Source organism: Copadichromis virginalis, linkage group LG4 (assembly GCF_057382275.1).
Source record: "Copadichromis virginalis isolate Kocher_CV1m ecotype Utaka linkage group LG4, C_Virginalis_male_GT1.1, whole genome shotgun sequence".
Classification (NCBI taxonomy): Eukaryota; Metazoa; Chordata; class Actinopteri; order Cichliformes; family Cichlidae; genus Copadichromis; species Copadichromis virginalis.
Window position 1 is genome coordinate 13,684,766 of NC_140621.1, and position 14,869 is coordinate 13,699,634.

The window sequence follows — 14,869 nt, forward strand, 5'->3', positions numbered from 1 at the left end:
ACCGTGATGGTGACGTCAGCTGACCGCACGTTTGGCACATGTTTAGTAACAAAAAACCAAAAAATAATTTTCAAAATAAGAAAAAAGAATCCGGATTTAGCTGTCAACGTGCCAACGTAGGGGCAAATTCTGCACGTTTTATTGCATTAATAATAATAAATATTAATAAATTAAAATAAATAATACTAAACGAGGTAAAAGAAAAAATGCATTTTATTCTTTTATGTGTTATTTGTGGCGTACACAAACAAACATTTTATTTAAAAAAAACCCCACATGTTACAGATAACAGTAAAAATAAATTGAACTGTAGTGACAATAGTCCTCTTTGGACCAACACATTCAGATTTTAATGGTATATAACATCAGTTATATGTGAAACAAAGTTAGGGCAAACAAATGAAACTGGGAGCAATATATACATATATATAATGATCATTTTAACTTGACTTTTAAATAGGACTAGAGCTGTTTTTGGTTTCAGTGCACAAAACTGGAGAAAACATTATTACAATTCCCCTTTAGACATTTGTCTTTGTTTTCAGTGTGCATTTTGTATGTAAACAACATACACTACGGAACTACTTTATTTAATATTATACTGTAATGGGTTGTACTATGATGAGGATTATCCAATAATAGCTTTTCCATTAGTTGCCAGCACATGAACATAGAGTATACTGTATTTGACATTCATACTGTGTGCAAACACTGATATCTAGTTACATTTTGCTACAGTGCCATCGCTGTAACACCCGTTTTTGATTGTTTTCTCAGCTTTGAAGTGTTAAAAACTGTCACACTGGTTCGAAGTCACTGATCTTGGATGTTGAAAGCCTTCTTAAACTCGCTGTCAAATAACTCCCTCAGTTGGTTGCCGATGGCAAGGATTTCTGGATTTCCCTGAAAAAGAAAAACAGCGATTGTCATTATGTTATTTTCAAAACTTCTGTTCTGTTTAAAAAAGTTGTGTTTGTAATCCTACAGATGTGTCAATGCACCTTTAAGGACCTACAGTAATTGAGGGGAAAAAAAACAATGAGCAAACACTTGGCGGTGGTGGGAAGGAAGAACTCCCTTTTAACAGGAAGAGACTTCCAGCAGAACTGAGAATAAAAGACAGTAAGACAAAAGTTTTCTATTTCAGATCCACTGTGAAATTGCAGGTACCCATGAAATTGGTCAGACCAGGACCCCCAGGGACCCAAATGCAGAAGAAGCACTGCATGGAAGCAAAGGTGAAATAGATGGTAGTTGTTTTGATTATGCCTTGTAAAAGCTGAACAAGGCAATTTGACTAAACTTTGAATGGCAGTCAGAAGAAAGTGAAAGCTTAAAGTCCTGAAAACATTTAACAACACAACACACAGAGTCCCAAGTCCCAAAAGAGATACAGAATCACATTTTTTGTCACTATAAGGTGTAATTGAAGTTTCCAAAACTTGCAGTGAATGTAATCTAATTCTTCTTTTTTACATGCAGATGCAAACCTTTTAAAACCATATAAAAAATAAAAACAAGCACTTAATAGACTATTGAGAGCACTGAATGCCATTATCACACTTTCACTAAGAGTTTCTTACCCGGTTGAATGTCGCACAGTTGGCAAAAATAAGCTGGACATCAGAAACAAACTCGCCGACAGTTTGATACTGTTTCTGCTGGAGTTTCTCTGTTACTTTGCCCAGCCACATCGGACTCTTGATAGAAGTGCTGTAGTTTGCCAGCTGTGGGTGAAAGCAGACATCCAGAAAACCAGAGTATTCTAGTCAGAGTTTTACACATATAGTGCTGTGAAAAAGTATTCGCCCCCTTCCTGACTTCTTAGCTTTTTGCAAACTTGGTACACTTACATGCTTTACATCAAAGCTCATTTTAATTTTAGGAAAAGAAAATACAAAATGTTGTTTTTAAACACAGAATTCAGGTTCACTACTGTTCCAAATTTTCAATTTGTGGATAATGATTCTCACAATGGTTTGCTTGAGTCCCAAAGCTTTAAAATTGCTTTGTAACACAGACTGATCAATGTCGATGACTTTGTTTCTCATCCGTTTCTTTAGATCGTAGGATGTTTTGCTTTTTGAGATCATTTTTCCTACTTTTCTCTTTCAGACAAGTTCCATGTAAGTGATTTCTTGATTCAACAGGTCTACCAGCAATTAGTCCTTGGTGCTGCCAGTGAAGCTGAACTGGCTAGTTACCGATTTAACAAGGGAGAGCGGTTACTTTTCACACAGGGCCAGGTAGGTTTGGATTGCTTGTTTGCCTTAATAAATGAAATCATCATTTAAAATCTGCATTTTGCGTTTACTGAGCTTATTGTTGTCTAATATGAAACTCTAACTGATGATCTGAAGTGTGACCAATATGCAAAGGCTAAGATAGCTCACGTTTTCAGTGCACTGCACTTTATTTTCTATGAATGTTTTAAAACTTGATTCTAATGAATAAAAATTGCTTGCTTAAAAAATACTTACATAGCCCATTGGGTCTGGAGAAAACATTTGCTCCTCGTCAGCACTGCGCAGACTCAGGAGGAGATACTGGCATTGCTGTAGATGAAACAACAGAGGGGCAGGTCACAGCAATGTCACAGGGAGACGGGTAGTTAGATGGTTACATGGACAAAGTTGTAGACAGAGAAAATTCTCACCATCATGTGTTGAGATATTTGCTGAGACATCACTGCGTTCACGTCCAGCTGGTCAAGGCAAACGTGATTGGCTCTAAAAACGCAGAATGTGCACAACCAGGGGCTGTCGTCGCTGCACACACATACACACACAGATATATATCAGTCTTAAAAATATAAACCCTTTTGATTTTTGTTTCAATCAGCTATATCCTTTTTATTTTTATCAGCTGAATGTCTTAGCTTCATGTTATCACATAAAACAGGTACATTTTAAAAAAGCAGAACGTATGCCAGGATCATATACAGTAGTGTGTAATTCAATACAATATACATGGATAATAGCAGCACAAATGTTGTTTTAGTAGAAACTGTCCACCTGACTTCAGCTAGTACCAGTTTTAATGTGAAGGTGAAAAACATTAAAACAAAAATCAAATGAAATGATGTTAAAATTTAACGCTGAGCAAGAATTTAGTTTACAGAACTAGAAGATCTGGAGTAACACTCCACTTATTTGGACTCATGGTACAGGTCAATTTGCAAATGTCCTGTTTTGTTATCTACCAGGTCCAGAAGGAAATATCCTTAGCTCCTTCACTCTCTTTGCCAGCTGGCACCTAACTTTGTCTTTTCATCATAAGACTGTCAGTTTGTTTGGGAAAAAGTACTTCTACTTAAACGACGGAAAAACAATTAAGCAAGTGTGCTATTTTACACTTGCTTAATTGTTAAGAAGTTCACAGACAGCACTGTGCAAAAGTCTTCAGCCACCCCTCATTTAAAAAAAATATTTTTCTGGGAAATAAAGGGAAATAGGGCACGGTGGTTAGCACTGTTGCCGCACAGCAAGAAGGTCCTGAGTTCAATTCCACCATCAGGCCGGAGTCTTTCTGTGTGGAGTTTGCATGTTCTCCCCGTGTTTGCGTGGGATCACTCCGGGTACTCCGGCTTCCTCCCACCGTCCAAAGACATGCAGCTTGTGGGGATAGGTTAATTGGATAATCCAAATTGCCACTAGGTGTGAATGTGAGTGTGAATGGTTGTCTGTCCCTGTGTGTTGGCCCTGCGACAGACTGGCGACCTGTCCAGGGTGTACCCCACCTCTTGCCCTATGACAGCTGGGATAGTCTCCAGCACCCTCTGCGACCCTGAAAAGGATAAGCGGAAGCGAATGGATGGATGGATGGATAAAGGGAAACAGATGCAGAGATTTGGAGAATAATTTTTGACTGTCTTTAATTCGGTTTTCTGTCAAGCTGATCACACACTGCTTCACTAATGTTGAAGTCCGAGCTCTGGGGAGGCCAAGACTGTGTGTGGTGGTTTTGTTTTATGTTTTTTATTCAGGTATGCTTTTACTGCATTGGCAGTGTGTTTGTGATCACTGTCATGCTGAAAAATGATGCTGCTCCTGATGAGATGCTTTCCAGATTCCATCTGACCGTACTTTTTTGTGTTTATAATTCCTCATTTTCACAAGACTCCCAGCACCACTGGATGAACTGCATCCCCAGAGCCTCCACCATGTTTTACATTTAGCTGTAGATGTTCAGTGTTGGACCCTCTCATCCTCCTCCATAAATAAGACAACGATTTGGACCAAAAATATCAATGACATTATTATATAAGACCTTTTGCCACTAAATTTCAATCCAGTTCTTGTGTAAACTGGCATACCTCAGCCTTTCCCCCCATTTTCCCTTTGTTTAGTGTGGATTCTTCAGTAAACCTGGAAAACTGTTGCTCCAGGCCAATTTAAAATATTACAAGAAAGTCTGGTTCATTGAAAGAAAATCATACAGAAATGAGAAGTGGCTCGAGACTTTTGCACAGAGCTGTAGGGATATTCATTAGTGCTGCTTTAAAATGCTGAGTTCAGTTCAGTTGCAGGACTGTATAATGGGAGCATTTCTTTCACCCTGTTAAAGCTGATTAGGTTTCTTTCCTGCCAATGCATTCTGTGTTGATACGACAAATTCATGCAGGTTTAAAATATAAGAGACTCAAACAAAAGATACAAAAGGACAAAAGAGAAACAGCTGATTTGAAAAATATTTTTTAAATGGCTGCTCTCCCAGTAAGGCTCACTTCAGAATGATGTCGTCCACATGTGGCAGGTGGCATTTCTGGTGGAAGGATCGTGGGCATTCCTCGCACACTACCAGCTCTTGGTCTTCTTCTTCGTTTTTACAGATGCAACAGTCGTCATCGTTTTTCTCATTCTCCTGGCAACACAGACAATAAATCACAGAAAATCTGTTTGTACACAAAACTGCTCCAAAGCGCCTTTCAGACCCAGGAGATGTAAAATTGCTGACTTCATCAAACGGTAACTTATAACTGCCATCTATAAATTAAGAACACAGCACCGCCACAGCACACATTCACAATAGGTAATCGGCCATGCATGAGGCCATGTTATTACTGTTACTTTTGAGAGGCCACATCTCACGTGTGGTTACAGTAATGCATAATCATAAACACTTTAGTAGAGTTCAGCCAGTAGGTGAGACCAGACTTTTACTTATAGCTAAATGAAATAGCTTAAGTACTGTAATGGAGAGTGACGGCTTCATAACAAATTATTTTTCATCTGCGTAGTGACAGTGTAACTGCAGATCTATCTGAAGTGAAGATGAGACTCACTGTCTTTTACTTTTTTATTAATCCTGTAGAATTTAATCCACCTCTGCTGTGCCTTGTTGGTAAATGAGCTCTCTTTCTTTGGAAGCACTCATGGATTGATCTGTAGGTATATAAAAACTCAGAGGAAGGGACTACTGCAATCGGCTGCATCAAGCTTCAGCTCCTATTAAAGTTTTGTCAAAACCAGGATTAGGCTGAATCCATTATTGGTCAGACTCATTAATCTGACCTGTCACAGATTTTTCGTTTAATGCGGTAAAGGCTTTGCCACGTAAAGTCCATTTTTAAGGCCCTTCAGTGTCTGATGGATGTGAAATTGCACAGCAGAGTGAATAATGAAAAATCCAAAGGTATTTTGGAGATGTCCGCGTGCTCCTCTGGTCAGCGTTGGTGCGGAAATGTAGAAAGGTCTTAATTTTTAGACTTTAATCCATTTGCAAGCATTTTTTTACAAAGTTGTGCTCTGTTAAAAGCAACAAGTAAATGTCTGGTCTGACCCACTGAATGTACAGTAAAGTGACCGAGGGCAGAGAATATCCATTAAGTTGCTGTCAGAAAGAGAAGGAGTCCCACTCCTGTATGTGATGTTAGGCTACAAATACAACTAAACTCTAAATTGGGGTTGGAATCGCATATTTCTGCACCAGAACAAGATAACTGAGAGAGGAAAAAAGTTTCTTGTTTGTCGAATTATACTACAGATTTAGAGAGACAGATTTTGTACTATTTAGAAAAAACAGCATTGTGCAAGAAAGTATTTTTCAAACCAGTGTAGCATGAGGAAATGCCACTTGTCTGAAACTTACCAGGTCTTCAGGATCTGGTTTACACAGAGGGCAAGCACACAGAAGGGAATGAATCTTCAAGATCTCTGCCTGAAAGAGACAAAGTAACAATGTATTCATTTTTCAATCATAAGTTCTCACTTTTGGTTTAACAAAGCTTATAACGCTCATATTGACTAAAGTTGCTCTTGGGTTTACAGGTGAGACACAGTTTCATGCAAAAAAAATTGTTAAGTCCTGTAATTTTTTGGGCACGAGTGGCAACTTCAAAATTATAATTCAAAAAGATCCTACAAAACCAAACTGGCACTGACCCAATTCATTTTTCCTGAATTAGCCCCTAATTGTCTTTATATTCTTTATTATTTGTTCATTCTCTATAGCTGGTGTTAATAGTAACAGAAGAGTCTTTGGTTCTGCTGTACGGTGCTGAAACATTGATGTGCATTTGGTGTGTGCTTAGGGCTAACTGTGGTTGTTCATCAAAATGCCACCACATGTTAGCTTTCTGCATTTGGATAGGGATGGGTATCGTTTAGGTTTTATCCGATACCGGTGCCAAATCGGTACTTTTGAAACGGTGCCGGTGCTCAAACCGGTGCTTAAAGAATGGAGAACACAAAATTGGTCCAAAAACCTCTCATGTTCAGCTGTTTTTTGTAAAAATATAACAATGTTAGCCTTTTCTGCAGCTATGGGGCATATATGGTATCACTCTTGGCTGGAAGCAGTGCTTAAACAATGGAAAAAACACAAACTTTGTCCAAAAACCTCTCATGTTTAACTGTTTTCCACTTTTTCTTTGGTCATTTTAGCCTTTTTAGCCAGGGTGAAGGGAGTATCTGCCATCAAACAAGAAGACAGCCGCATGTAGCTATGATGATGTTTGCTAGTTCACCTTACATGCATTAATGTAATAACGTGGTTAGCCTACTCAACGTAAATTAGCTACTCACGCAGAGAAGAACGGCTGCTGCTGCATCATCATCCGTCATCATTTCTGCTACACTGGCAGGGCTAGGGGCCAGGACTCTCCTCTTCGTGTTTTTGGGGGATGTTGCATAACAGGCAACCCACCCGCAGTAGATGTGCTCGGTGTGAGGTCTCGCAGCAAGCTATCAAATACGGCGCATTTCTGGGCTTTTTAAAAAAACGCTATGCGTCGCCAGGTGTTTCATCGGATTTGAGGTGTTACCTCCTTTGACAGTATCACAGTATCAGCTTAAAGCACTTGTTGCAGGCTGCTGAGTTTGCATATTTTGCTATGAAGTACAGCCAGACTTTTGACCGCTTCGCCTTGGACATTTTTAATCTGTAGCTCTGCTCTAACAGAACGTACGTACCTGGCCCCGCCTACTATCCTCGGAAACGTAAAATGATTGGCTAGAATCTAAAGTGTATCACAGCTCAGGAAAAAAAGCACCGAAATAAAGCACCGAAATGTGCGCTGCTTTTCGGTCTGGTTACTACCGTTTATGTCAGAACCGGTGCCATCATGGCACCGGACACCGGTACCCATCCCTACATTTGGATATATATTTTTACCATATTAGCTGCTTGAAGATTGATGACCGCAAATAAATATGAGTCAAAATGTAAAGATTGTAATCTTGAAGTGTAATTTTCCTCCCTCATTCTCACAGAGTACCTCACAAAAGTACCCAAAGGCGTAGAGATAAGTTGCGGTGAACTAGGAACCTGCAGTGTAAACACACCTCCATGAGAGCACTCAGAGGTTTTCCATCCCATCTGATGTCTTTCTTCCAGGAAACATTTGTCGGACCAGATTCCTTACAAAAGTCCACTGGGGTCATCCAGCTTGTCTCAGTACGAATACTCTTGCCAAGTGTCCCTAGAGGGAGAAAAACATTTTGAGAAGAAAGTTCCTACAGCTTAACTAAAATCTTGTACGGAAGCCCCAAATGCAATTTCATTGTTCTCTGACAATGACAATAAATAAATAAATACCAAATACTAAATCTTTCCATTTAATTCAATTCAAAGTAGCATTTAGCAGCACCTGGATGCTACTTATCCTCTTAATTCCAATGGATGTAATCAGAGTGTACTTTGTTTTTTTAAAGAACTGTTTAAACTTTTTCAAATGACTGTATCTGTATCACAGTACATTCTTTTTTTAAGATACCTGATGCAAAACGTTTTTTGTGTAACGTCCCAGCTAAACCACCACATGTAACTTTGAACACTTTGGTCTTGGAAAGACCAGCCTCTGGCTGCTGCACCGTCTGCTCTTCTGCCTCTTCTTCATCTAAAACAGACACGTTATGAAGATAATATGTAACACAACCATGCGTATCTAAAAGAGCTTCCATCATAAATATTACACTGTAGAAACCAGCACCTGTGGTGGGTTCATCACTTGATGAATCCTGGTCTTCCTCGTCATCTTCTTCTTTCTCCGACTCTAAAAAAGAGGATTTTATCCATGAAAACAAGCGGGAAAGAAGCTTGCCTTGCCTGTGCATGTTTGTCTTACACATGTATATTTTAAATTCAGAGTTTTATGAATATAAATATGTGCACGATATTAATAGAATGCCAGAAAAGATTTTAGTGACAATCATTATGCTCAGAGAGAAACTAGAATCACTGCCTCGCGGCTGTATGCCTTCACCCATTAATATTCTTGTTTTTCATTTTGGATCTTAATGGTAGCTGTTCCTCATCCAAGTTGAGGGTCTAAGGAGAAACAATGTTGTTTTCTGTACAGATTGGAAGCTCCTTGAGGCAAATTTCAGTTTTCTGATATAAGGATACAAAAATAAAATTGTTTTGACTTCAGTTCGTTGGGCTTTTCCAGTTCTGCTCTGTTTCTATTATACTGGAGCATAAAGGGGGGAGGGTTATAAATGTCTGCAGTGCCTGCCTGCCTCAATTGATGCCATTAGTTTTAAATGCTTTAATATTTAATGTGAGATAACAGAAGCTCTTGTAGCAGCCAGTGGGAAAGTGGGCTTATATGCTGTTAAGAACACTCACGTTTGATAAAAATCGGTGTTTTTGCAGTAATAGAACAAACCTGTGGTTGCTTCTTCGAGTGAGAACAATATTTTCTTGGCCTAGCAGCAAAAAAAGAAGCACGTGGCTTAGATTAGAAAAAAATAAAACAAACTAATTTACTTCTGAGTAAGAAATACCCTACCAGTCAAAATCTGGACACACAATTTTCATGTAATGGTTTTTCTTTACTTTTACTACTTTCTACATCATAGATACAAACTGAAGACATCAAATATATGAACCAAGATCAATGGGATTATGTAGCAAAGAAAAAAAAGATATATAACTCTAAATATGATTTCTATTTTAGATTCCTCAAAGTAGCCACCCTTTGCTTTGTTGACAGGATTGCAAACCTTTGGCCTTCTCTCAATGAGCTTCATGATCGAATCACCTGAAATGGTTTTCATTTCACAGGTGTGACTTGTCAGGGTTCATTTGTGGATCAGTTGTGTTGTGCAGAAGTCAGGTTGGTACACAGCTGACAGCCCTCTTTGACAACTGTTAGAATTGATATTATGGCAGTGTCCCCAAAAGCAGTCACAAAAACCATCAAGTGCTACGATGAAAGTTGCTCACATGAGGACCGCCGCAGGAAAGGATGCCCAAGAGTCACCTCTGCTGCTGAGGATAAATTCATCCGAGTCACCAGCATCACAAATTAGAGCGCAGATTAATGCCACACAGAGTTCCAGTAGCAGAGACATCTCTACATCAGCTGTTCAGAGACTGCATTAATCAGGCCTTTATGGTCAAATAGCTGCTAAGAAACCACTACTGAGGAAAATCAACAAGCAGAAGAGATTGATTGGGCCAAGAAACACAAGGAGTGGACATTAACCAGTGGAAATCTGTGCTTTGGTCCGATGAGTCCAATTTTGGGATCTTTGATTCCACCCGCCATGTCTTTGTGCGATGCAGAAAAGGTGAACGGATGGTCTCTACATGCATGGTTCCCACCTTGAAACATGGAGGAGGTGTGATGGTGTGGGGGGGCTTTGCTGGTGACGCTGTTGAGGATTTATTCAAAATTTAAGACACACTGAACCCGCATAGCTGCTACAGCATCATACAGCGACATGCCATCCCATCTGGTTTGCGTTTAGTTGGACCATAACTTTTTCTTTAACTGGACAATGACCCCAAACACACCTCCAGGATGTGTAAGGGCAATTTGACAAGAATGATGGAGTGCTGCACCAGATGGCCTGGTCTCCACAGTCACCTGACCTAAACCCAATCCAGATGGTTTGGGATGAGATGGAGCGCAGAGTGAAGGCAAAAGGGCCAACAAGCACTCAGCATCTCTGGGAACTCCTTCAAGACTGTTGGAAGACCATTTCAGGTGACGACCTCATGAAGCTCATAGAGAGAATGCCAAGAGTGTGCAAAGCACAAAGATTAAAATAAATTATAAAACAAGCTTTGAGTAATTTCACACTTTTTTGTTTACTACATAATTTCACGTGTTCATTCATAGTTTTCATGCCTTCAGTGAGAATCTGCAATGTAAATAGTCATGAAAATAAAGAAAAACATTAAATGAGAACGTGTGTTCAAACTTTTGAGTGGTAGTATATACATCTGTTTTTACTTTTTTATTTCCTCCTTTGTAGGCCACTGTTTTCAGGTGACCCTCCTGTGAAAAATGACAAAAACAAAATAAGTGAAATTCACACTGGAAACTGCTGGAACATTGATCAAATAAGTTCAGATTTTCTTTTTGACAAACCTTTATAAGCTTTCCCAGCGGCGTCCCCCCACATCGAATGCTCAGCTTCCAGTTCTTGCAGCTCTGCTTTCCTGCAAACCTCTCAAACTCACTTGGAGCAAACCACTGCTTATTAGCCAGAATGCACTTCTCTCCTAAGAGATGCAGAGGAGGAGGAATTCAAAGAAATGTTTTACACACGCAGAGTTTAAATCTCAGTCATAAATGATCTCTTGTTATCTCCCAACTGCCGCTTTTTCTAGCTTGTACATTTTTCTATTATTTCACAGCTGTTGAACAAAGAACATGCAGCTGCAGTAGACTGCAATGCAACAATGAAAAGACTTTGCTTATCTGACCTTTAGCCAGTTTGTCACGTTGTAGCGTTCCCGACATCTGTCCGCACGTCACAGGCAGCTGGGACTTGTAGAGGGGCCAGGTCCAAATTTCACCCTTCTCTCCCTTCTTCATGGGAGGAGCTGAGAAATACAAAATGTTATAAATGCCGATTCAAACATGCTGCAGTGTAGTCAATATACATGTTGTGGCTTTGGAAAAGACATGACCACATTCCCTCAGACATCTTGCAGTGAACGCTGCAGGTGTAGAAGCAAGAAGGGCTGTGGCTATGCTCCAGTTTTATAGAACTGAGTGAGGCCTGTATCCATCTTGGCAGGGAGTCAAACATGTTCCGGTTCATACTGACCACTTGGGAGGTACCTTTCCACGGATTCAGGAGAATGATTGGAAGAACCAGAGTTCCTTTTTTGAAGTTGGTCAACTGAAGGTTAATGTAGAGCTTGATTATTGTGGTATTCTCCACCTGCTATAACACTATTTACTCAGATGGAGTAGAGGAGCTGTAATGGTGTAACTTTGTACAAAACATCAGAGAAGAGACAATTCCACTTCCAACATAAAGAGAAAGTAATGAACATATGACAACTCTATGCAGTCCTGTGAATAACTCGAGCCCACAGTTCATTGAGGTTTGCGGACATTTGTTTATGCACAGCTGTCTTAATTTCCCACCACACCAACATTTCAATCACGTTGAGGTCTGGACTTTGACCAGTCCGTCGCAACACCTTCATGCTCTGCTAGTTTAGCCATTCTGTTGTATATTTGCTGCTGTGGTTGGGATCATTGTCATATTGCATGACCCAGTTTCAGCCAAGCTTTAACTGTCAGACAGATGGTCTCACATTTGACTCGAGGACACTTTGGTATACGAAGGAGTTCATGGTCGACTCAATAATGGCAAAGTCCAGGCCCAGGTCCACCAAATGATCATCCCTTCACCACATACCAACTGTGATTGACAGCTGAGGTGAGTTTTGGTTTTCTCTAAATGTGCATTATGGTCAAACATCTCCATTTGGTCTGATTTGTCCAAATGACATTGTTCCAGAAGTCATGTATTTGTAACCTTTCGAACCTAAGTCATGTTGCCATGTTCTTTTTCAAGAGAAGAGGCTTTGTTTTTGGTTGGGTCTAGCCTGGTGTAGAACCAGGGTACTTTACCCCAGTGAGAGCTGCTAAAGGTTAGAGGATGAGAGATGTCTTTTTAACTGTATAACTCCTGTTGGCATATAGTCACGCTGAGAACAGTAAAGCATAAGTGAGGAGTAACTTACTGAAACATATTTTCTTGGACTTCTTCTGAGCCGAGGTAGACAGGCCTGATGGGCCAGGCTGCTCATCCTCCTCATCACATATGCTCTTGCTATACTTCCTCTTCTTTTTCACTGAGTTTTCTTTCCTCACCTCTTCTTCTGAATGTTCAGTTTTTTCCTTTTCACCGTTGTCTTCCGTTTCAACTTTCTCAGGCAATTGTGTGTCAAAATGGTAAGACCCTGAAATTACATTGAAGTCCAAGAACATAATAAATATCTAATAGAGGCCAAACAACTTCTACAGGTCAATTTCAAAGTCTCAGTACATAGCATGCCCACTTGCTAACAAGGTTTTATATAGTCTAAATTACAACATATTAGCTGTTACAAGATGAGTCTTCACATAGACAGAGGTTCTCTTTGACTGGTTACAAGCCTATCAAATTATTTTTAGTCCTGCAAAGGCATTAATGCCACCACAAAACTCTCATCTTAAAGTAGATGACATATTATTCCTTTCAGATTTCTTTGGCCAATTCTTTGCTTTATCAATTAACTTGTCAGAGACACAAACATACTTATTATAAAGTCATTAAGAGCATCATGAAATAGAAATATCTTACCGTCCATGAGGCTTTTGCGCAGCATTTGCAGTTTGGGGTTGTGGCTCAGGACAGTTTCCTTGAAGGCACACTTCCAGAACAGTTTGATGTGCTCTGACTTTTTTTCCTCGAACCAGTCCAGGATATCATAAAGGCCCTTCTCTTTTTTCTTCATTCGACTCACCTTCTGCACACACAGTATCGAGAAAATTATTATTGAGCTGTTTAGCCTAGGATTCAGTAAGTAAATACCAACATACTGTCGTTTTCACAAAGTGTCTATGATAGTAGATTTAGAAAAAACTGCCCCTATGAAAAAAGTATGATGTTTATGTTTGCCACTCCAATAATGGTGATTGGATTGATTATATGTGATTATTTAGGAGAGGGCGTTTCCTTCTCTGAATAAGCTGCTGTTTTTTGCGTCACAATGGGGACCTATATTTACGTAAGGTGGAGTACTGTGCAAAAATCGTGACCCACCTTTCATTACTTTATATTTTATTTCCAAGGAGACAGTCTTTTTTGTTTTTTTTAACCGGCCTTGATCAATAGTTTCAAAAATTATAAAGTTTTACTTTGGACATTGCCTCCTTTCTTGCCAATTTTCATTCCAGTCCTTGCATCTGACCTTTTTCAGAGGAATGCTTTTATTATTTGTTAAGCCACTTAACACTGACCCATGAATCATTCAAGCATAAAAAAATCCACCTAACTCAAGGGATGAAGCAGAGTTATGTCTGTACACAACAGAAAACTTAGCAAAGAACTCATTTTAAATTGTGCTGTGCAATATGTCCTTAAAAGATTTGACAAAACTGACCAAGTGGAAGAAAATTAAGGAAGCAGTAGGTCTAAAGAACTATCTACAGCAGATGAACCTGAAAAACTGTAGTTTGGAAAAAACATTTCAGTTAGTGGTGTTTGCAATCTTGCCAAAATTGATGGAGTTACTATGGCTTCATTTTTCAGGATGATAATGATCCCGAACACACTGTCAGTGCAGTAAAAGCGTACCTGGATAGAAAAACACACAGTGGAACACTGTTAGTCGTGGATTGGCCTCCCCAGACCCTGGACGTCAATATTATTGATCATCTTGACCGTTATACTCGGTGTATTTCCTTTTATGTTTGCACATTCAAATAAATCTACAAACTTATTTCCCATTTTCTCCGCAAAATTTGGAAAAACGACGCGTGACTTAAGACTTTTCCAGACTACAGATTTTATTTCATTTTAATCTGTTTTTAATAACTGGCTCTGGTTGTGAAAATGCCTTCTTTTTTAGTAAATAGCAGTGTGAGTTACAGGCGAATGTCAATTCGCAGTGTCTTGATGATCCGGTAAGTAAATCCCAAAAAGTTGATTCTGTTCATTCCGTGTTGCTAGTCTCAGTCAGGCAAAGGTAGGCTAAGGCTGAGAAAACCTGCAGTCAGCTGAGACTGAAGAAGTTCAGATAAACAGAATCAGCTTTTTGGGGTCAGTTCGCCGTATTTCCCTTGTTTGAAATCGACGCTTCATGTGTACCAACAACTCTGACGTAATCATGTATCACTTCCGCTGTTCACTTCCCGCTCTCTCATTAACGTCCTATTCAAATAGCACTCGCCTGAAATGACTGTAACGAGGTTGATAACAAATGCGTAACCTTTCCACTTGAGCTCCTCACCTTGAAACGGTCTTCCGAGATCAGGTTGTAATCCTTGAGCTTGCAGAGGAAGATGACCGGGCTTTCCATGCAAGAAATTTCTGTTTTATTGCAGTGTAAAAAGCGCAGCATTTCCTCCAACTCCAGGAAATCCAGCGGATCCATCGATGGTCTGTTCTCCCTACTCTTCTACAAAACT

At 39.6% G+C, this 14,869-nt stretch overlaps 1 protein-coding gene across 2 annotated transcripts; it reads right to left on the bottom strand.

Annotated features, from left to right (window-relative positions):
- Nucleotides 1–195: 195 nt before the first annotated feature.
- On the bottom strand, nucleotides 196–14,846 carry LOC146711007 (uncharacterized). Of its 2 annotated transcripts, none has more exons than XM_085453680.1 (16): nucleotides 14,692–14,846; nucleotides 13,041–13,206; nucleotides 12,439–12,657; nucleotides 11,161–11,280; nucleotides 10,823–10,956; nucleotides 10,685–10,729; nucleotides 9,110–9,149; nucleotides 8,432–8,494; nucleotides 8,216–8,338; nucleotides 7,785–7,921; nucleotides 6,091–6,159; nucleotides 4,727–4,863; nucleotides 2,657–2,768; nucleotides 2,481–2,555; nucleotides 1,584–1,727; nucleotides 196–903 (listed from the first exon to the last, which is right to left on the bottom strand). In XM_085453680.1, the coding sequence occupies exons 1-16, from the start codon at nucleotides 14,833–14,835 to the stop codon at nucleotides 814–816; spliced, it is 1,818 nt and encodes a 605-aa protein (XP_085309806.1). In that variant the 5' UTR covers nucleotides 14,836–14,846; the 3' UTR covers nucleotides 196–813. The 2 variants fall into 2 exon arrangements, with proteins under 2 accessions (XP_085309806.1, XP_085309807.1); XM_085453681.1 differs by lacking the exon at nucleotides 14,692–14,846 and adding an exon at nucleotides 14,037–14,105.
- Between the last annotated feature and the right edge of the window lie 23 nt (nucleotides 14,847–14,869).